Raw genomic sequence first — 23,377 nt, 5'->3', positions numbered from 1 at the left:
AACTGTTTTCCCTGACAGAAGGCTCAAAATCAGCAAACATGGATTTAAGGCAATTGGCAAAAAATTTGGGCAACGTACTTTTTATACAGTGGGTTATTGTAACCTGGAATGCACTGCCTGAAGGTATAGTGAATGCAGAACCATTTGTATCTTCAAAAAAGAATTTGGATAATTAATTAAAGTGGACGGATTTACAGTACAATTGGTAAAATGTGGTGGTTTTGGATTAACTGGATAACCTTATCAAGTATCCAGCACGGATATAATGGACCAAATAGCTTTCCTACAAGCTATATCATTGTATGATTCCCCTCCATAATGTTAAGATTACATGCCTTCAATTCTAATCACTGCATCATAGGAAAAAAATGTATCTGCGTCCACCCTTTTGAATTCGTTTAACATTTTAAACGGTAGTTAGGTCAGTTCACCCCTCACATACCCTGCAGTCTTTTCTACTGAAAAGGGAGCAATTTCTGCCAATGGATCTTGGAGTCCAAGGAAGCAGACAGTTTATCATCTCATCCAAAGCCTAGAACAGCCCTCCCTCAGTACTGCACTTGAGAGCTGGTCCAGAGGTTTGAGTGAACATCCTTGGAGTGGGCCTTGAATTCACTACCTTCAATGTGAGAGCATGATCCACCAAGACATAGCTAAAAATTGCTTACAGAGTGGAGAAGAACATACTCATTTTCATCCAACACTTTATCAAGTTGTTTAATCATCCCAAAAATGTCTGCATGGAATGTCTGTCTAGAAATTTTATTGCACCCTCTTCTGGTGTGTTAAACATGTGCTGCATTTAACTCTAATATCTACTTGGATCTCCTGACAAAAAAAAATCATGAAATTGGGTAAAAGCACATGAAAAATCGAACTATGATACCTAACACTCAAATTCATTCACTAAAATGGCACCACTGCAGTTGTTGACTGGAGCTCTGTGAGAGCTTGCAGCCATCATATCATTGGAAGTGGGTGAGTACTTAATGCACCCTTCCTATGGCAGCCACAGTACGGCAGTAAGGAAGTTTCCATGGAGATAGGGGTAAACGTGAGACAAGGACTGGACACAGGGCTCCCCTGGGTGACTGTGCACTATACCGCTGCCACCCCCTCCTCCCTGCCATGTGATAAATTGACCTGCTCTACTCCCGTGGTGCATGTGGCGGCAAACTTCAGCGAGCTGTGAGCTGATCAAGGGGAGAGTGATCATAGCAGGCAGCTCACAAGTGGTCTTTGAAGAGAAGGCCACGATCAATGAAGGGAACTCCAGTGAATCAATGACATTATTCTGACCATTGAAAAATGAGGCTAGAGATGCTACATGCAGGACATTAATATGAAAGTGCACATCCTTTCATTGCTATTTCATTCCTGAACTTCCATTGATCCTCACCAATTTTTATAAATGCACCACAGAAAGCATCCTATCGGAATACATCACAGCTCAGTATGGCGATTGGTCTACCCAAGACTGCAAGAAACTGCAGAGAGCTGTGGACACAGCTCAGCACATCACAAAAAACAGCCTCCGCTCCATGGACTGTGTTTACACTACTCGCTGCCTCGGTAAAGCAGCCGGTATAAACAAAGACCCCACCCACCCCAGACATTATCTCTTCTCCCCTCTCCCATCGGGCAGAAAATACAAAAGCTTGAAAACACACACCACCAGACTCAAGGACAGCTTCTATCCTGCTGTTATATGACTCTTGAATGGACCTCATGTACATTAAAGATGAACTCTTGTCCTCACAATCTGCCCTTGCGCCTTATTGTCTACCTGCACTGCACTTTCTCTATAACTCTAACCATAACACTATGTTCCTGATTCTATTATTCCTTTTCCCTTGTACTACCTCCGTGTACTTATGTTTTGAAATGATCTGTATGGATGGCTTGCAAAACTAAGTTTTTCACTGTACCTCAGTACATGTGACAATAATAAACCAATACCAATATCAACCCCAAGCAATGTGCTTCTGTTTTTTGCCTGACTGACTTACAAGAGTTCTAGGTTTCTCCCTGAAGCTCTAATTCCTGCTCCCAGTGAAGGCAACAAACACTGCGCCACTTGTGACATCTTTAGGTGTGCAACTGATAATGGTTTCCCAATAGATATTGCTTGACACGAAAGTTATCCTTGCGCGTTCTAATGTAGGCAAATTGGCTTTTATGTACAATCTGTACATAGAATGCATCCACTAATTGGTACAACTTCTTAGGCATACCTTTTCTATTGTCCAAGTAAAATGCTCACTCATCTCATTTTTTGACCTAGAAGCTGGCACTGAATGGATGTTGCATTTTTCAATATAATGGGATTTGTTGCTCATTAATGGGTGATTTACTGTGTGAAGTACATCAGGACATTTTAACAGTGTGACAAAGGGCTTTATAAATATTTCCTTTTTAACTTGTATCTACATGATGTGTAAATGTTAGGCTTGATACAGTGCATCGCACTCTTAACTCTGGATCAGTAAGTCCCACTCAAGTGCTTTTGAGCACAACGGTCCTGGAGCTCTGGGATGGTACTGAGAGGATGCTGCTCCATAGCAAGTGCCATTTTTTTGGATGAGGTGTTAAACTGAGGTCCCATCTGTTCCGTCAAGGTGAATGATTCCATAACACTGTTTCAGAAGTTAGGGAGTTCTCTGTGGGAATCTCGGCCAGTATTTGTATGTCATTCAACATCACTAAAGCAGGACCAAATCTCAGCTGCTTGTGGAAGTTTGCTGCACACAAGTTTCCTATGTTACAAGAGTGAGTATATTTTGAAAGTATTTTGTTGGCTGTAATGTACTTTGGGGACCTCCTGAGGTGGTAAAAGTAGCTGAATAAGTGCAAGTCATTTTTCCTGAGTAGGTTGGAGTCCAGCTTGGACACAAACAACCCTATCCTAATTTACAGAGCATGGCATAAGATGGATCAATGGTTAATACTGGATTTAATCTGTATCAGAGAGAAAATAAAGACTTAAAATTCCACACTCTCTTCATCATACATAAGAACAACTGATCACCTGATCACTGCAGTTTCAAACCTTAGAATGATGCAGTTTTTTTTGGTGGCGATGTGATTGTTTTCTAAACCCCAGGTGGGCAAGTTGCTCCAGACTGCTGCACTGTGTTGCTAAGAGAAGTTAATGTGCACTATTCTTGACTATATAGCGTGCAGGTACCATATCTCAGAGGATCAGATCTAGATGAGGAACAGAAAGTTTCCGTTTCCATAACACTTCAATTCAATGCCTGCACGTCATTTCTCTTCTCCAGTCCCTGTGGAGAATCACACAGCCTTCAGATGAGGTGGAGCTGCGGGCCAGAGAATAATTAACCCAGGCCACATGGATATAAGTCAGTTCCCATTTTGAATTCATAACCTTTTGTCCTTATTCATTTCATGCAAGTTTAGGATACAGAGTTTTTGTGGAGTTTCTCTGCAATTCAAGTACGGAAGCTCAGAGGTGCAACAGCAAGGCACTGTGTCATCTTCATTAGAAGGAGGATATAATGACAAAGTGACTAGTTTACATGGGCAGTTTTCATTATAAATTGGGCTTATGATTATGCCTTGTGTAAAAATGAAACAAAAGAAATTTGTAGCAATAAGAAGCAAGCTGTCTTACAGACCTACTGAACTTCATGTATGTCTGTGCTGAATATTCTGGTGCTATAATAATATAGTAATAACAACCAGCATTTCAAACATCCCAATTTGCTTCACTAGAGTACAACAAACAAAACTTAACAGGAAGCCATATACAGATAGGTTGGTCAGAGAAGTTTTAAGGACAGTCTTAAAGGAGGAAAGAAAGGTAGAGAGGGAGAGAGGTTTAGGGAGGGAATTGCTTGTCATCTGGATGAATGGCTGCCAGAGGTGGCAAGCTTCAATTTAAGATAAGATCTTTATTAGACACATGTACATCGAAACACACAGTGAAATGCATCTTTGCATAGAATGTTCTAGGGGCAGCCTGCAAGTGTCGCCACGCTTCCGGCACCATCATAGCATGCCCACAACTTCCTAACCTGTACGTCTTTGGAATGTGGGAGGAAACTGGAGCACCCGGAGGAAATCCACGCAGTCACGGGGAGAACGTACAAACTCCTTACAGACAGAGGCGGGAATTGAACCTGGGTCAATGGTGCTGTAATAGCATTGCGCTAACCGCTACACTACCGTGCCTGCCTGTAGGAATGAACAGGAGGACAGGATTAGGGAAGTGCAGATATCTAGGGGGATTGAAGGGCAGGAGGAGGTTACAAAGATCAGGAGGGTGAGACCATAGAGGGATTTGAAATCAAGGATGAGATCTGTTAAATCAAAGCAATGATTAATGGGAGCTAATGAAGATCAGTGAACACAGGCTAATGGGCAGAAGAGGATATGGAGCACAGAAGAAAGGATGACCAGCCAGAACAATAGAGACTAAAGTACAGTGATAGCAGTAGTTGTTGGGTCACTTTTACTTGCTTTTTAAGCCAGATTTTATTTAAGTGTTTTTAATAAACTCCCCCGAAGAATTTGAACTCATGCCACTGGATCAATGGCCCAGATCTCAGAACATTGTTTCTGAGCCTGGTAGCTTACCAGCTGTGTTCTGCTGCTTTATCTGTAGTTTCAGGGTCTGAATTCACATTCAAGGTATGGCAACTTGAACACTGAAAGCTTAACCCTTCAGGATAAGAAGATGATAGTGGAAGGTCTAAAGGAATGGGGCACACTTCCCAGGGACAGGAATTGATGTGGAGTGTTACAGCAATAAAGTTGGAGTAGGTATAGTGCACCAATCAGTGCATTGGCTTATGGGTTGCACATGCCACATTTACACAACCAAGGGAAGATTGGATTTCAGCAGAGATTTGGTTGAACACAGCTTCTATTCCCCACTATTAATGTGCCTCGGTATCTTGCAGGCCAAAAGGACTGCAGGTGGCCCCAAGTGATTGAGCAGTCCGGCAGTAAGCAAAGTGAGCACACTGCTAATTAAAATGAAATGACGAGTATGAATAGGGGGCAGATGGAGGCAGTGGCCTGGTGCGCAGTGCAGGCTGATGAGAGCAACAATCCTGTCTCTGTGTCAGTTCACTTTAGCATCAGTGCTAATGAGCTGTGCTGAGTGCTTCGTTTTAACAGTCGAATCCTTGGCATCCAATCTAATGGACAGGAGCAGGGTGAAAGGATTGCCAACTGTGATTGGACTTATTCTTGGAGCCTTTGCCAGGTGATTTCAGATCATTCTACCCCACACTACAGTATCTGACCAACTGATATATCCACCCTCACAGTGTCCCACCTTCCCCGAGCCAATCACAAACTGATCAGGCTCTTTATTCAATTGGATTCCTTAAATATCAGTCAGAAGTATTTTCCTAAACCCAATATTTTCTTAACCAGTTAACTAGCATTCAGAGGAAATAAAAACACATCATTTTATTGTACTTCTCTATGTGTTTATTTTTCCTGGAGGGCCTCATAGTATTGCTAGGAAATTAATCGTGCATCTTTATCTATCCGCATGGACATAGTGTCCTATTTGGATCTAAGTGTGTGGACACACTGTGAGCCTGTTGGTCAGGAGAGTTATGTGGTGTGGCTACTTTACAATAATGACACTGGCTGGAACACACAGTCTGAAGCAGAAACCTGAAATCTCAACATGCAAGCAATTTAAATGTTCTGCCTTTCAAACAGACCACTACCTCTTTCATCATTCCTTAATGTCATTATACTGCATTGTAAAGAAAGTGAGCTTTTATAGAGGGGGGAATAAGTGAAGGTATAGAATTAACAGAGTTACTCTGAGAACTAGCATAAATTTGATGGTCCGAATGGCTTCAAAGTAATGGAGAAATATACAAATATGAAATATGTAAGTTTATTTAGATGCAGGGTTGCTGAAGGAATGATGGCATATTTTTATGTTAATGTTGTGTGTGAATTTACATAATTCCAAATGTAAAATCATTCACAATAAAATATAATTGTTCCTACCCTTGTATTTTAAAGTATTCTTGATATGGTGGAGCATTGCCGTCATGACAAGAGACTGGGTTTGTTTTCCTTCGAGCAGAGGAAGCTGAAGGGGTGGCTAATTGAAGTATACAAGATTATGAGGGGCATAGATAAGGGGAAACTTTTCCACACAGCAGAGGTGTCCAAAACCAAAAGACATTGGATTAAGGTGAGGGGCAGGAAGTCCTAAAGGGATTCGAAGATTCTTTTCACCCAGAACGTGGTTGTAATCTGGGCCACACTGCCAGGAGGTGTGGTGGAGGCAGAGACTCTCACAGCATTTAGGAAGTATCTATTCAAGCACTTAAATTTCCAAGGTATTGGAGGCTAAGACCAAGTGCTGGAAAATGGGATTAACATAGATGGGTACTTGATGGCCAGCACGGACAAACTGGGCTGAAGGGCCTGCTTCTGTGCTGTATTATTCTATGGTTCTATATTTATCTGATGAGGTAGTAGGGCAGTAGATGAAAATCCATTTATCACCAAAATTTAAGCATTTTCATTGAGATCCCTCCCCTACTATATGTAAGTTCTAAATCACTAAATGACTGTACTAGTTTCATTGGTTACTTAGTAAATTGAATAACTCCTGATATCTAAAGACTCGTAAAACCTGCCTCCAAGTGCCTTTGACCTAAACGTTTCACGAACTTTCTTGAATGGTTGTAAACTCACAGTTGGTGGAAACCTATCACAATCATTATTTTGATACTGGGTTGTAGCTAGTTTCCAGCATAATAGTTTAAATCCAATCCAAAGACAGCAGGAACTTGATTTATGCTCAGTGTAACTTGCACTTAAAATTCCTGAAGAACTGAGGTGAGCAAGTGTGTGTGTGTGTGTGTGTGTGTGTGTGTGTGTGTGTGTGTGTGTGTGTGTGTGTGTGTGTGTGTGTGTTTGTAGGAGACAGTTACAGGTATATGCATGTAATGCCCATGAGGGAAATAGTTGCTTTGTAAATAATTGTTCAATCATTAGCCACCTGGAATTGATTTATTACTGAACAAATATCCACCAATGACATATTGTTTAAAAGTGAGTGGGGCGGCACTCGCCAGCTGGACTGTAGACTTTATTCTGTGGAAACGGACGTCTTTCTGTGTTTTTCTAGTCAAGGTTCATGAGCAGACAGCATTTTCAAAAATGAGCTGTGGTTCAGCAGAGGCCTTCTCAACCCTTGGGGGTAACAAACCCCAGTACTGCTCAGCGTGCAGACGTCTGTAAATTCACCTGCCAAGGACCTCTCCAGGTTAAAAGTTACTGTTGAATAGAAAGGCAGTTGCTTGCAAGGAGACTTGACCCGAAAGGCTAGCAGAAACTTGAGGAGCGTTTTATTCATGTTTGGTCTCTGTTGAAATTCCTGGAAGTATTTCTTTTCTTTCAGCTGCAGGGAAAGAGTTGGTTGGCTAAGGGTCAGGAGCAAGCCATGTATTTTTGTAGAGTGCTTGCCTCAGACACAAAAAAATACTTCTCTTCAAAAAAGGAAAGTAAGTCATTTTGAAAGGTCAGACAGGGCAGCATTCTCTCCTGTTGAACTACCGTAATCATCCAAAACAACCCCCATTCAAATTTAAGCTGAATTTTTTGCCTGTGTTATTTTTAAATCCGTTTGTAGCTTCCTTTCTCTGTAACCAACACTAGCCCTGCAACACTGAGATCACTGTACTCTTCCAGTTCTAGACTCTTGAACGTGCTCAAATTTAACAGCAATACCTTTGCTGGCTGTGCCTTCAGCAGCTGAGGCATTAAGCTCTGGAACTCCTTCCCTATATCCTGAACCTCCCTACATCTCTCTCTTTCTTAAATAAGCTCCTTAAAACCTATCTCTTTGGCATTACTTTGAGTCTTCGTCCCTATGTTAAATACTATTTGGTTTCCTGTAAGATGCCTTGGGATGTTTTACCATGTCAAAGGCATTACATAACTGTAAGGGGATATGGTTGTAATTATACCAGGTGCACCATTGAAATGGGGGAACCTTTTGGACATAACCTGAGCTAATGATGTCTCACTTACCACTCTGATGCAACCATGAGTTAACTGGCAATTCAATGTACAAGGAACACAGATATTTTAGCACACTGATAATGTAAGTAATTAGGAAGTCAAATGGAATGTTGGCCTTTGATGGAGTGCAAGAATAAGGACGTTGTGCATGCAGTTCTGGTCTTTTCATTTATGAAGGATATATCTGCCTTGGAGGCAGTGCAGAGAATTTTCACAAGATCATTTCCTGGGATGCAGGGGTGATTCTATGAAGAAAGATTGAGCAGATTGGGCCTATACCATCTGCAGGAATGAAAAATGATTCTGACCAGGCTTGATGGGATAGGTGCTGAGAGGAAGATTCCCCCAGTGGGGAAATCTGGTAGGGGCTATAGTTTCAGAATTAGGAATCAGTGACTGAAGGCAAAGTTGAGGAGGAATTTCTGCTCTCAGAAGGTTCTGAATCTTTGGAATTCCCTCACCTAAAGAGCTGTGGAGGCAGAGCCAATGCATCTGAGATGGACAGATTATTGGCTGAAAGGGAATTGAAGGGATAAGGGACATCAGGAAAAAGAACCAGAGAGAAAAAAACTTCTTCACGCTGTGAATAGTCACAATCTGGAATTCACTCCTAGAAAACCTGGTGGAAGTAGATTCAATGATCACCTTCCAAACACTTTTGGACAGAAGCCTGAGGGAGACGAACTTGCAGAGTTATAGTGGAAGATATGAGAGAGACACTGAGCTAGACTGAGCTTGAGGGGCTGAACGATCTTTTGTGTTGCAATGATTCCATGTGCCTATGATTCTAAGACTGCCTCTGTTTTACGTATGAGGTTATAAAAATAACTCAATGAATTTGAATTCTTTCAACTTTTTTTTTGTTCTGATTGCTGTTGTTTTCCCTTGTAAAATAAAGAATTCCAAAACAGAATAAGAAAGCCTTTCCTCAATATTGACTGGACATTTAATGAATGCCTGCTATCGTTACCAAATTCCAAACCGTCCCATTGAAGTTACATTCGATCATAGGCGAGGTCTTGAAGTGGGTAGCTGTGCAGCCTTGAAGAAAGAAGCAAGTTCATTCTGTTGAAAGAAGAGACTGTTTAATGTGTGGTGCCCTTCATGTTCTTTGTCCTTGAGTTATGGAGGATTTTAAAGTGAATTGTGCTTCTGGGATTTCCCGCTTGGGGAATTCTTGATTCATCTGTCTTTGCAAGAAGCATCAGAGAGGTTGCTTCCCCGCGGAAGAGCTAGGGGCAGGGAAAGAAGAAAGAATCCACATTTATATGGTATCTTGTCATGTCCTAAGGATGTCCCAGAGTGCTGCACATTCAATTACAAACTTTTAAATTATAATCAGCAATGTTACACAGTAGCTCCAGAGAATTGAGCACAAAGTCCAGGCTGACATTCCAATGGAGTATGGAGAGATAACACACTGGCAGAGATGACGTCTTTGAAATGGGACAATAATTGTCGACCTTCTCTGATGGCCATGAAAAGATCCCATAGCCCTAATTCAAAGATCTTTCATGACCTGGCGAACATCTATGCCTCAATCAACACTAATAAAAAAAGTCAGATTATCTGGTCATTATCATATTGTTGTTTGTGGGAACTTGCTGTGTGCAAATTGGTTGCTTCTTATCCTACATTCTAACAGTGACTACATCTCCGAAGTGCTTCATTGTTTGTGAAGCATGTAGGAAGTCCTGAGGTCATGAAAGGCAATATAGAGATGCAAGTCTTACTTCCTCTCCTTTACAAGCAAAGCAATCAATCTACATACAGCAAGTCCCACAGACAAAATAACTACCATAACAGCGGTGCAACAGTTGGAGCTGCTGTGCACAGCTTGAGTGACCTGGATTCTATCCTGACCTCCTGTGCTGTCTGTGTGTAGTTTACACACTCTCCCTGTGGTCACGTGGGTTTCCTTCGGGCACTCCAGTTTCCTCCAACATCTCAAAGACGTGCTGGTAAGTTAATGTTGCCACTGTAAATTACCTGTAATGTTGACGAATGGCAGGAGGTAAAGGGAGGAGGGAAATTGATGGGTATATGCGAGAGAATAGGTTAGTGGGAAATAAGTGAAGGAATGGAATTGACATGAACTTGTTGGGCCATCTGTTGTAAGGAAATATATAAATATGATGAATTAGTTTGATTTTGTCGAGGGAGGTATTGAAGACACTGGAAGGCCTCTGGAAAATGCCATGGATCTTTAAGATTCAACTGAACTGCAGACATTTAGGGTCCCTCTGTTTAACGGCCCACCAAAACGACAACATCTCCAACAATGTAGCACTCCCTCAGTGTTGTACTGAAGTACCAGCCTGGATTTGGTGCTCACATTCAGAGAGAGGCCTTGAACCCATAATCTTATAACTCAGAGGCAAAAGTGCTAATAAATTGGAGAAGAATGTCACACAGGATTATCAATTGGTAGTATTAAGGGAAGTCAGGAGAGAAGTATTTGAATTTCTACAGCACTGTTCTCTGCTTCAGGGAATTCAGAAACACCTTACAGCCAATCAACTCATTTCCTGCATTGTCCCTGTTGTCATTTGGGCAACATAGCAGCCAATTTGCACACAGCAAGCTTCCATAAACAGCAATGCCACATGTTTTTTAAGTGATATTGATCGAGAGGGAGAGTGTCTCCTTTTCGAGTAGTGTTGTGGGATCTTTCATATCCCTCAGTTTAAAATCTCCTTCAGATGGGACTCCCCTGGCACTTCAGAACAGCACTCCCCTGGCACTCCAGCAGAACGGCACTCCCCTGGCACTCCAGCAGAACGGCAGTTCCCCAGAACTATACTAGAACTTCCGCCTAAATTGCTGTGCTCATCCCTGGAGTGATACTGAAACTTATAACTTTGTTAACGTAAAGACAAGGGTGTTATCTACTGAGCCACAATTGACTGTAGAGCCAAGGAACAACATTGTAATAAATTCTCAAATAAAAAGAGATATGAAATTTGTTTATTTTTAAGTAGAAAAAATTTAATCCTGTTTCCCATTTTAATGCCCGATTTGAAAATCATCGGCCTGTTTCAGAACGGTGATGATAAATTGTAACATTGAGTAACATTGAGATACTTCATCAGGAAGAACACCACTGTCGGAGGGTAAGTGTTCTCTAGGTCTCCTGTCCATTGATCGCCTGCTCAATTTGTTCCTTATCCTGCAAGTCAATATATAACAGTTTCATTTTCAAAATACACAATCAACCAATACCTACTGTGAGTTTTTAAACATGCAAATTGTGGTCTCTCCTCTCTCCACTGTCCAAAATTCAGATTGGGTAGCTGGACTTTCCAAACTGATACCAGTTCAGCAAGATAACACCCTGAGTGCAGTAGGCTAGCAGCCACAGAGCAGGTAATATAATGGGTTCCAAAGTCCAGAAAGGGTGCTATCAGCAGTAGCGTTGGCGCCACATCAGAGCTCAATGGGCAGGCAAGCAGCGTGAGAAGTCTCAGCTTGGTGCACCAGTACTTGCTGGTGTCAGAGTTATTCAGGCCCTGGAGATGGACTGTCAGGGTATGTTAGTGGAGAAGTGCATTTCTGGGGCAGGGCCCAGCTGGATTTCATCTCTTTAAACCAACTGCACCCAGTAGGTTAATAACAGTGGCTGCAGTCCAATCAATGCAGGGATGGGGCTGTGAGGGGGAATTTGATCTGTTTGGAATAGACTATAAATATCCCAGTTAATAATGGCAGTTCCCTTTTATTGACTAATTAAGGTGGCCGCTTTCAGGGCATTGAGAGGTGTTTTATAATTGTCTCATAATATATTTAGAAGAGACCAAGTTGTACCCTGGGACTCAAAGAATTCCAGTGGTGAAACATTCCACACAGCTGAGCCCATTTGGAAACTTTATTGCTGATGTCTTAAGCACGTGTTTCAGGAACATAAACCACTGTCAGACTCTGTGATCACAGAGTGACTCATCCCTTTGTGCTAATTGCTGAGGTGATATTTGTTGACTGTTGTTTTGTTCTCTCGTTGAAGAGGCTGGCTTTGAAGTAACCAACCAACTAACCAAGCTCACAGGCAGGTGTGGTGCTGTGGGCAGCACTCTTGTCTCTGAGCTGGAAAGTTATAAGTTTCTCTCAAGAGACTGGAAGGCTGACTTTCTCGTGCAGTAGAGCAGGAGTGCTGCTGGTGGAGGCCCTTTCTCTCAGCTAAAACATTAGGTCCCTGTTCTCTTACCTAGGCATAAAAGGTTCCATGGCATAATCCTGAAGAAGAGCAATCTCTGACCATCAATTATTCCTCACTCAAAAGTGCAAAGTTAGATGATCTGGAATTATGGCATTGGTATTTGTGGGATCTTGTGATATGCAAACTGGCAGTTTTATTTTTGGCATTACAACAATGACCACACCTCAAAAATATTTCATTGCAAATTGGTTTGGTATATTGTGAAAACACAGATTTTTATTTCTTTATCTGCTGTTTCCATTCTGGTCAAATGTGCTGGCTTGAAAAGAGGTTCATAGCTTGGAAAACCTTTGCCACGAGATCAAAATGCCTGTGGCTGTGGGTGAAGACCTTTCATTTTATAGCTAGCTATAATAGAGCCTAACAAATATGTTTACACCTGTGCTGTACTTAATGTGGGACATTCTTGCCAAGGAGGCAATACAGAATTATTTTGTGGAGGTTGTCGGATGTGGAGACATTGAGTCGATACTCCCTGAAAGAAAGAGATCTCATTGAGAAGGGTTGACAGAGTAGCTGCAGAGAGTGTGCATCCTCAGGCTGGAGAGCTATGAGGCGGTCACAAGGTGGTGTAGGATTGAACCAAGGAGAAATTTCTTCACTCTGCTGTGAATCTTTGAAATTCACCTCCCGAGAGGGCTGCGGATGCTCTGTTGATGTGGGTATTCAAGACTCAGATCGATAGATTTTTGGACAGTATGGGAACTGAGGGATGTGGGGATCGGGCAGGAAAGTGGAGAATTTGTAGTTCAGCCAGACCGCTGAATGGCGGAGCAGGCTCGAGGGGCCATATGTCCTAATCTTGCTGCTGTTTCATGTGTTCTTATGCCAAAGAGCAGGATGTTAGTGGAATGCAAAGGGAAGTATTGCTTCAGCTTGCGATCTTTTTATCTTGTTGGAAAATCTGACAGATGTTGGGGGGTGCCTGGTTGATCCTGTAATCCAATTATGTTTTGCTGCTGCGAGTTTCCTTGATGAAATGACTGTGAGGTTGAATGAATTACAGGAGAATCCTACCCGCTTGCAGAAGTAAATCTTTCTCTCTTAGTCTGTTCTATGTTAGTCATGATATTGTTTCTTGTTGAGTAGGATCATCTGCTCTAGTTGGAGGACTTGCTTGCTTGACCTCTTGCTTCCAACCAACTTGCTTCCAACCAACCAACCAACCAACCAGTCCAACCACTGGTCACCTGACATGTCAATCCGAGCGGTGTCCCACTTTCCCAGCCCAGTAGGATGTGAATTAGTAACCAGCAGGGATCAAATAAAATTAGATTAAAAAAAAGATTGTTCTCTCCCATTGAAATCAATAGAGGTCTAACTTGGAACAGGTTTAGTGCCTGGATTTCCCAGCTGAGGGGTCTTAAAATGATGACATTTCCACATGGGAAAATAGGGAAGGTGAAAATCCGGGAACTTAAGGTAGTTACAAAAAATCTGGAAAAGAACATGGAAGGAAGTTCTTTCCCCACAGAATGATGAGCTTTCCACCAGATGGTGAAGTTGAAAGACACAGGCACATTGAAGGACCTGAAGTCATATGAAAGTTCGACTGGACATGGATGGCAGATTTCCTTAGTAAACCTGATGGGTTTTTAAAGAACAATCTCATAGGTTCATAGTCATCATTATAGATACTGGCTTTTTACTCTTAATTGTTTGTATTTAAATATCCAAGTGCTGTAATGGGATTTGAACTCATGTCTCTAGGTCTTCATTTGCAATTCTACCAGCTCATCCACTGTACTCCATAAGGTACTGTAACACGAAACACAATCCCAGACAGTTCAGGGACCAGTTCAGATAAATGAGCTGTTTGTGGGCTGCAGTTTCTATGGAATGTCACTTATCACTAGGAAGTGGTCCACTTTCACGCTGAGTTTAAACACATCCCCAGGGTGGTGAGAGCATTGGCACAAAAGCATTAAATAAATATTTGTCCGTGCCAGACTTTGAGTGGCAATACTTCAAACCTTATGGTTTGTGGTAATGCATTTGCAAATGTCTATGTCACCATTCCTTTCAGTGGTTTGTGCCATTGTTTCTTCAGTAACTTTACACATGCCTAGTCAACCACATGGTTAGAATTGCTTCACAGTGATTGATGATCTGATGCAGACCAGTTTACTTTTTTTAAACTCTCCATCCCTTCTCATCCTTCACTCCTGAAGGTTTGGATTTAGGCTGTGGGAACTCCCACCCTTGGACAACATCCAGGTTGTGGGAATCAGTAGGCTGTTTTACCACGTGCGACAACAACATTTGCATTTATATAGAGCTTTTAATGTGCAGTAAAACATTATCAAGCAGCATCCATCTCTAAACCACACGAGTTGAAATTAGGCCAGTTAGCTGAAAGCTTGGCCAATTTGTTGGGTTTTAAGGAATATCATAAAAAGGAGTGAGAGGTCAAGAGTGGGAGGTCTAGAGCTTAGAGGCCTAGACAGGAGTGTTCCATATTGTCCCTTGAGCCTGCTCCACCATTCTGTAAGATCATGACTGATTTTTTTTGGCCCCAACTCCACTCTACTGCCTGTTCCTGTAATCTTTAACTCCTCATACTCCAATGATTTGACTGCCTCAGTCTCGACTATATTCAATGATTCGGTCTCCATGATTCTTTGGGGAATTGCAAGGATTTGCGACCCACTGAGGAAAGGAATTCCTCATCTCCACATCGAATGGGCGACCTCCTCTAGTTCTTGATCTTTCCATGAGGGGAAACATCATCTAACATTCACTCCATGAAGCCCCCTCAGAATCTTATATATTATAATAAGATTACCTCTCATTCTTCCAACTTCTGATGAGAGCACAAAAAAAAAGCAGGAAGTCGATGGAAAGATGAAATGTTTGTAGGTCAATGCAGCAAGAAAACAATTGTATTTTTGAGGATTGACATCAGGTGGGCATGTGACTTTAAGTGTGTGTGAGCAGCCTTCTTGTTGAATGCCAAGCTAGAAATCAATGTCTATGAAAAATAACATTTGACCTGACAGCCAAAGTAGCTCAAACACCTTGTTGTATTGGTCTCTGAAAGATTCGCTTTTATGCTGTGCCTTTCCTAATCTCAGCACATTCTGCAGCATTTCACAGCCACTTATGTACAGTTGGAATTGTAATGTCAGAAACGCAAGTCAAATTATACTTAACATGGTTCTGAAAAGAACAATGTTGGTTTTGGGATAAATGGTGGCTGGGACAACAAGGAGAATTCCTAAGGTCTTCTCTGTAGAATTATTCATGACGTACAGGAACAGATGGGGCCTCAGTTTAACATTTCATCTGATTTGAAATGTGGTAGCTCCAGCAATGCTGCACTCTGTCGGCACTGCATGGATTATTTGCTTACTTGCAACTTGAGCCCATGGTCTTTTGACTCAAAGGCAAGAGGACAAAACACCAGGCAGGCCCCAGAAATGTTTGGTGATTGTTCAACACCTCAATAAAGCTGAGCATTGGCAAAGATTTTATTTTCTCATTTTCTTCAAGGAAGATTTAGCAAATTTTTCTTGTAAAACCAGCAGAAGGATGATGCACAGTGCATTTGTAAATAATTTTTGTCCCCTAGCCATGTGTTTGACAACAAATGAGAAATGGTTTTGCCAAACACTCTCTTATAAAGACAGCTGCCTTTTAACATTAGCAGACCGCAGATGCTTTGTTATGGTAAAAGCTTTAGTGCGATACATTAGCACTCGGTACCCGAAATCTCTAATGACCCCTGTGCACTGTGCGCTGGTGGATCCCATCGGAAGAAATTAATTGAGCTTGATGCAAAACAGGTTTACATCCTACAGCTGTCACACTGGAGCCCACCCACTATTTCCACCTGGTCTTCGGGTTACACCAGGAGGCTCACTGCACGTCATTTGTTCCACCTTCAATCAGCCCACTTCCGATGTTACCCTTACCTTTGCATCTGGTGCCTGTTAATTGGCTTTGATAAAAATAACCACCTTGTGACCTCTAGGCCTTAAGTCTGCGACTTGAGTCATTTTCAACTACTGAATACGCGGCTGATAAATCACAACACACCTGCGCTGCACTGGGATCTAGTTTCCATCCCAGGAGCTGCTTGGAGATATAAATAATGCCTCCTCATTCTGCTTTGTCGATATTAAACTGTTAAATGAACCATATGTACTTTTGCATCATGTGAAGCTATGTGTGTAACCTGTGCCTGATTCCCTCTCACTCAGCCTCTGGCTCTTCTTTGATTTCACATTGTCACTTCTTCCTTTTCATTCACCAGTTGTTCTGACAGGGGAGCCAAACACTTCAATGAACAAATGCTCGAAGAAGCACTGTGCTTGGGGAGTTTAATGGTGCATGCCCTCTAATTGCATGAGAGACTGTTTCCTAACAACTTACTGGGCCTAGGCACTCACATATGAATGGAATGTCTTTACCTAGTGTTGTCTGCTTAGCTGGATGGATTAAGTTGAGTCCCAGCCTGAGTCTCAACTAGCGCAATTGGCCTTGGCGTCCCTCAGTTAGGAAGGGGGTAAATGACTGCAAGGTAATTACCAATAGCCTCACATGGAAGAGTGCAGAAGGAGCCCACTCAGTCCTCCATATCAATGGCTCTTTCAAAGACACTCCAGTTGGTCCCACTTCTCTGGCTTGTTACCTACAATTTTATTTTAGTTCTTCACCAGTTAATAAGGCTGCTGTTGAATCGATTTCACCACTTTGTCAGGGGCGGTAGATTCCAACTCTAACCACAACGCATTAGAAACTGGTTCACGTGTTATTCTTTTGCCATTCACCTCTGGCCTGTGGTGATTGACCCATCAATTGTTGGAAATTGATTTTCTTTGTTTATTCTACCTGGGGGGGTTTCTCGTGAAGAAGGCAGAATTCCAAGGTGCAAATATGTCTCCAGGCCTTTGCAGATGGGAAGTAAATGGGAAGCCTTGTAGCTCTGGACTATCTGGAGAGTCTTCCCCCCAGTTATCCATTCTTCATTCTCCCTCTGTTTTGCCTTCCCACTGGAGACTGACTCTGTGGTCATTAAGCACCTGCTCACTGGAAATCTCTTCACAATCACTCCTCAGTGCCTCACTCCTCCGTACCTAAGAGAGCCTTCCTAAGGCATTTCTATGGACCTCCTTTTTGATCTTTCTAACTCTTTTTCCAGCTGTACCCTATAAGGTGCAGTTTTCTATAGATGAAAATCCTAACTGGGTCAGGCACAAATATTGTGGCTGTAACAATAGGTCAGAGGCTAGGTATCCTGCAGGGAATGTCTATCCACCTGACTCTCCAAATTATTGTCACTATTCACACGGCACAAGCCATAAGATTTGGTACGTCACCAAAGACTCTTGCAAATTTCTATCGATGTACGGTGGAGAGCATTCTGACTGGTTGCATCACTGCCTGGTATGGAAGCTCCAATGCACAGGATCGCAAGAGGCTGCAGAGGGTTGTAGACTTAGCCAGCTCCATCACGGGAACAACCCTCCCCTCGATCGAAGACATCTTCAAGAGATGGTGCCTCAAGGAAGCAGCATCCATCACTAAGGACCCACACCATCCGGGACATGCCCTCTTCTCATTACTACCATTGGGGAGGAGGTACAGGAGCCTGAAGACCCACACTCAATGATTCAGGAACAGCTTCTTCCCCTCCGCCATCAGGTTTCTGATCGGTCCGTGAACCCATGAACACTACTTTGCTATTCCTTATTTTGCACTATTTATTTATTTTGTAATTTATAGTAATTTTATGTCTTTGCCACAAAACAACAAATTTCATGGCATATAATTCAGTGATAATAAACCCGATTCTGATTCTGATGAGCTTGATGGAATACCCTTCTCTTGCCTGGGTAGATGCAGTTCCAGCTATACTTAAGAAGCTCAGTGCCATCCAGATATAAGCAGTCCATACACCCACCTTTATCATCTATTCCCTCTACCACTGTCACACCATGACTGCAGTAGGTATTATCTGCAAAATGCACTGCAGTGACTTGCTTGGGCTAACTAAGCAGCAGTTGCTGAACACATGACCTCTACCACGAAGAAGGGCAAGGGCAGCAGACACAGGGGAACACCACTACTTGAAGGTTACCCCCTACACTGATTTGGAAACTTATCACTTATCCTTCACCATTGTTGGGTCTAACTCTCTGGAACTCCCTCCTCAACATCATTGCGGGAGTACTTTCACCAGAAGGACTGTGACAGTTCAAGATGGCAGTGCACCACACCGATTAGGGATGAGCATTAAATGCTGTCCTTGACTGCGGCACCCACATCCTATAAATAAATGTTTACACAAGTGGTCCCTTTTTTACTTTATACAACTGGAGTCAGAATTCTAAGCATATACCGGGAAAGTCACTCCAGGCTGCCTGAACACATGATCAAATCCCACCATGATAATGTGAATGACCATTTCCCTCATCAGCTATCCTGTGTGCCCATGGAGTAGAATTGCTAATCACAACCAAATTACTTGAACCTCAAAGCAAAAAGCTGCAGATACCAGAACTCTGAAATAAAAATGGAAAATCCTGGTCCTGAAATATTAACTGCTTCTCTCTCCGCAGATGCTGCCTGACCTTCTGAATATTTCCAGCGTTTCTGTTTTTATTTGCAGTATCATAATCTGTAGTACAGCATCACCAATGTATCAATGCCCAAGTCTGAATTTTACTGTTTCATAAAAATAATACTTAAAGAACTGTCACAAATCAATCTCACAATACAACAGTAAAAGACTGTGAAAGAATAAAGAACCTGAATCTATATGCACCTCTCATATTGCGGATCATCTGAAGTGCATTAGTGTCAACTTAATCATTAATGTTAATTAATTGATGAAAAGTTTGATACTTGTTGGTGCCTCATACTACAATGTGACATTGATCAGATAATCTATTTTCCTTATTATTTGATGGGTAAATATTGACCAAGGAGAACATCCTTGCTCTCATTTAAAGTATAACCATTGGATCATTTACATCCACCTGAGAAAGCTGATGTGATCTGTGGTTAATATTCTCATCTGAAATGGAGCACCTCTGACAATATGGATGCTCCTTCAGTAGTGCACTGCAGTGTTAGCTTGCATTATGTGCTCAGGTCTTTGGGGTGTGTATTGAATTCATGCTGCCAACTCGGGTGAAAGTGCCAACAACTGATCCATACCCTCTTCAGTTTCCCCAAGTGGGTGGATTGAAAACCAGGAGGAGAGTTTCTGAAGAAAGGATCACCCATTGAGATGAGAAATTTCTTTCCTCAGAGAGTAAAATCTTTGGAATTTTTTATCCCAGGGATCTGTCGAGACTGTCGTTTAATATATTCAAGGCTATTCAAGGTTGGTGAGCAGAAAGTGGAGCTGAGTCTCCAATAAGGTCACCCGTCATCTTATCAAACAATGGAGCAGGCTCAAGGGGCCATTTGGCCAACTGTACTCCATTTATGTTCAAAAACATCCAGCCCAACATTGAAATCACTTAAATCCACCTGAGAGGGCTTGGATATTAATGTCACATCTGAGCAAAGGCTGCATAGCACACCCTCAAAATTCAGGAGTGGAAACTGAACCCAAAACCTTTGGTCTTATGATGCTGTCTACTGGCCCATAACAGTAATGCTGCAGGTTTGATTGGACTTCTGAAAGCCTCAATCCGGGGAAATGGTTTTAGTAATTGTCCCGCCTTTGGTTTAATTTACTCCATTTTCTGAATTGTTTTTCCTGTTGTTAGGTTTCACAGAGGGGACTACACAGTTGACGTCTGCATCAATGACTACCTCGACATCTACTGCCCCCACTATGATGATTCTGTGCCAGAGGAGAAGACAGAGAGCTACATCCTTTACATGGTGAATTTTGATGGCTACAGAAGCTGCGATCACAAGAACAACGGCTTCAAGCGCTGGGAGTGCAATAGGCCACGCACACCGAATGGCCCTCTGAAGTTCTCCGAGAAGTTCCAGCTCTTCACACCATTTTCCCTAGGCTTTGAATTTCGACCCGGAAATGAGTATTATTATATATGTGAGTATATCCCCATATTATTTCACCTAACCCACTACAGATGTTCAAGTCCTAGTATGCAGGGTTATGGGATTTGTAAACTAGTGAAAAGTGCAAGTTACTGAGGTCGGGAACCCCCCTTGCATGTGAAAGGAGGTCAAGGACTGGATCACTCCCCAGGTAGGGTAGTGGAGGCAAAATGTTTGAGTAATGTAAGGGGTGACTGGATGCTGTGAAAGTGAAACATTTCACCAAAATGAGTTGAATACCCTTTCTTGTCTGTTCCTCTCCTTGAGCCGTCTTCTTAACACAAGGGTCAGTGAATTGTTTTGAAGTCAACCCCTGATGCTATTTTCCCATTCCCTTTTACCCTATCTGTGAAGGTATTGAGATCTTTCTCAGGTCATCAACCATCCAATTTTTCTTCAGCCTAGTGGCCTCTCATTAAGAAGTGTGGCTACAGATTGTGCTGCCACTACCATTGTGTGTGTGTGTGTGTGTGTGTGTGTGTGTGTGTGTGTGTGTGTGTGTGTGTGTGTGTGTGTGTGTGTGTGTGTGTGTGTGTGTGTGTGTTAGTGGACATCCCAGGATTCTCACGTCTCTTTTCTAGTTAGCCTTGTTGAGTAAGTGTATGGTTTATGACAGGGTGTGATGTTTATCCTGCCCCCATTCCTCCCATTGGTTGAATAGCCTTCATAAAACCTCAAGGCCTCAAGGCTTGCACATGGAATGACTATTTAAGCAGAATCTAGAGGGTTGGATCTGCCTAAACCATAGAATGAGAAAGGGGCAGAATAGAGGTACGAGTTGTTCAGAAATTCATCCTTGATCAGTAGGACGAAACAGAAGCATAAATACTCTACCTCCAAAATTCAGGTCTGTTGAAGTCAATAGAAAGAATTTTGGCACAGACGACAATGATGGTCATTGCTACATTGTGTATTTAGTGCTAATGACTGGGGATGAATTTTTAGGCAGTAGTTGTACTAAAGCTGTAGGGAATATTTCCATATAAACGTATATTCTATCCTCTGATAACATAGGGTGAGAAGAAGGAACCAGTCTGTTGTTCAGAGTTCACCTGGGGCTTAGTTGGCAGGTAGCTATGTTATTATAAATCAATAGCAAACACCTTGAGAATCAAAATAACTAAAAAGATAAGAGATTTACCATCTGAAAGCTTGATCAAATAAAAGCATTAAATAGTGTGAATCCATGTATTCTTTCAATTTTTCTAGATACACTACTAATGATAACTATTGATTTACTGCTCCCATTTTATTAGTAATCTCAGAATGTCTCAAGAGCATTAATTTGAATGATCTGAAACTAATGGTAACATTAAAAGGAATTGTTGTAAGGGGTAATCTCTGGCTTTGTCTGTGTGTGGAAGATGGGTGAAGAGATGAGTGAGGGTTAAATGGAGAGAGGTAAGGAAACAATGGCAAGTGAGGAAGGAGGATGAGGGAGGCAGGAAGGGAAGTGGAAGAGATGGACAGAAGAAGAGGTAAGTGAGTGCAAAGAGAGTTGGGAAAGGGATGGCAGGAGTGTTTGCATGGAGGAACAAAGTGAATCAGAGGAGAAGTGGGCAGATGGGGAGGGAGAGGAGGTATATAGCAGATGGGTGATTGCAAAAGTGGAACAGATAGTGGTGTGGAAGCACCTGGGGAGCCAGGTTATAGGAGGAGGGTGGACAGCCACAATTCCCATTTCAATCTCTACATCTCCAGCAAAACTATTATTGGCTCATCCCCAAAACAAAGCTCTTTTCTAACTTTGCAAATTAAGTTACAGCAAGGTTGTACAATTGGAAAAAAATCATTCCCATTTAAAGGTTTTAAAATGAACCATTTTAATAAATTCCAACCTAAGTACATTGGCCTGGAAATTGCACATGGATATTGACACACCGTGCACCCTTCTGACCGCTGACGCCACAATACACCTACACCTACACCTGCCCCATAATCTTGGTACCAATGTCATTCCAATGCCAAGGCCTTGATCTCCCCACCTTTGACCATCCAATTCTGATGCCCCTGATGGAGGTCTCAGTCCCCGTCCACTGAGCTCACTGCCACCCCAATCCTTGGCCATGATCCTGTGGTTGTGGTATTGCCCTGATCCCATGATGATTCTTGGCCATAATCTTGGGGCCTTCTCTACAGTATTCCACTCCATGCCTCCTACCCTATCAGGCATTTGGCTTCCAGCCATTCTGTCTCCTCCCAGCATCCATCAGAATCCCAAAAGTGTCCAACTCATGTTTGCAGTTGGCCACTGTTGACCAAAATGAGCAATTAGTCCCCACTGCAGCACTGACCTTTAGGGGCACTAGAACTTCTCGCCAATTTAATTTAGAGCAGCAAAGTTGGGAAATGACATAATTTCATTTTACACAACAACTTTAACATGGAGTAGAAAGTCTATAAGGTAGGAATAAGTGTAAATATTCCCTAATTGAAGCACTTAACATCATTCAGTAAAGTTTCCCACTTCATCTCTGTGGTGGCTTGATTGCCTAGAGGCAGCCCTGGTGTCTGTGGCTCTGTCTTTGTGGTTAATCAAACCCAGACACACACACACATTTGTGCTTCAGATGTTGTCATTTATGCCATTAGCTGAAACAATAGCGCTCAGCCAAAATTTTAACCATTGTCACAACATACAAAGAGGGCTGCCAATTAAAGCAAGCTGTCAGGGGCTTGACAAACATGTTACAACAGGAGCACAATGCCGCATCAAAATTTTATAACGGTAATCTTGTACTCACTTAGTGTGATAGTGTTCATCTAAAACAATCCAAGCTTTTGCATTGTAGTTTTCAGACTAAGCCACTTGTAAAATAAATTTCAAAGCATGTTTTGATAAAGTACTAAATCTTCATTTTAAGAGCAGGTTGTGCTGATCGAAAGGAAGTACCAATGGGGTGGATGGAATTGAGAATACTTGTCCCGTTCCATAAAGGAGCACTGTGGAACAGCAGAGATTCCTATTGCTTGTATCCAAAGGCAGCTGAGGGAAGGAGTTGCTAGTAGTGTAGTGAGGGGTAGCAATGTAGTAATGTAGTGAGGGGTAGCAATGCTAGGCTGAGCTGTGATGCCCACCATGGCAGCTGGTCCTGCCATCACTTC

At 42.3% G+C, this 23,377-nt stretch overlaps 1 protein-coding gene across 1 annotated transcript in view; it reads left to right on the top strand.

Moving 5' to 3' along the window:
* LOC127582529 (ephrin-A2-like) overlaps positions 1-23,377 on the top strand; it is a 319,033-nt gene that overhangs the window by 252,953 nt on the left and 42,703 nt on the right. The window contains exon 2 of the mRNA XM_052037865.1: positions 19,972-20,264. Coding sequence (XP_051893825.1) covers positions 19,972-20,264 — 293 coding nt within the window. The remainder of the gene's footprint in view (positions 1-19,971; positions 20,265-23,377) is intronic.

The sequence above is a fragment of the Pristis pectinata genome, chromosome 24 (genome assembly GCF_009764475.1).
Source record: "Pristis pectinata isolate sPriPec2 chromosome 24, sPriPec2.1.pri, whole genome shotgun sequence".
NCBI lineage: Eukaryota > Metazoa > Chordata > Chondrichthyes > Rhinopristiformes > Pristidae > Pristis > Pristis pectinata.
Note: the sequence above shows the minus strand (reverse complement) of the source record. Positions and strands in the feature narration are given on the sequence as shown.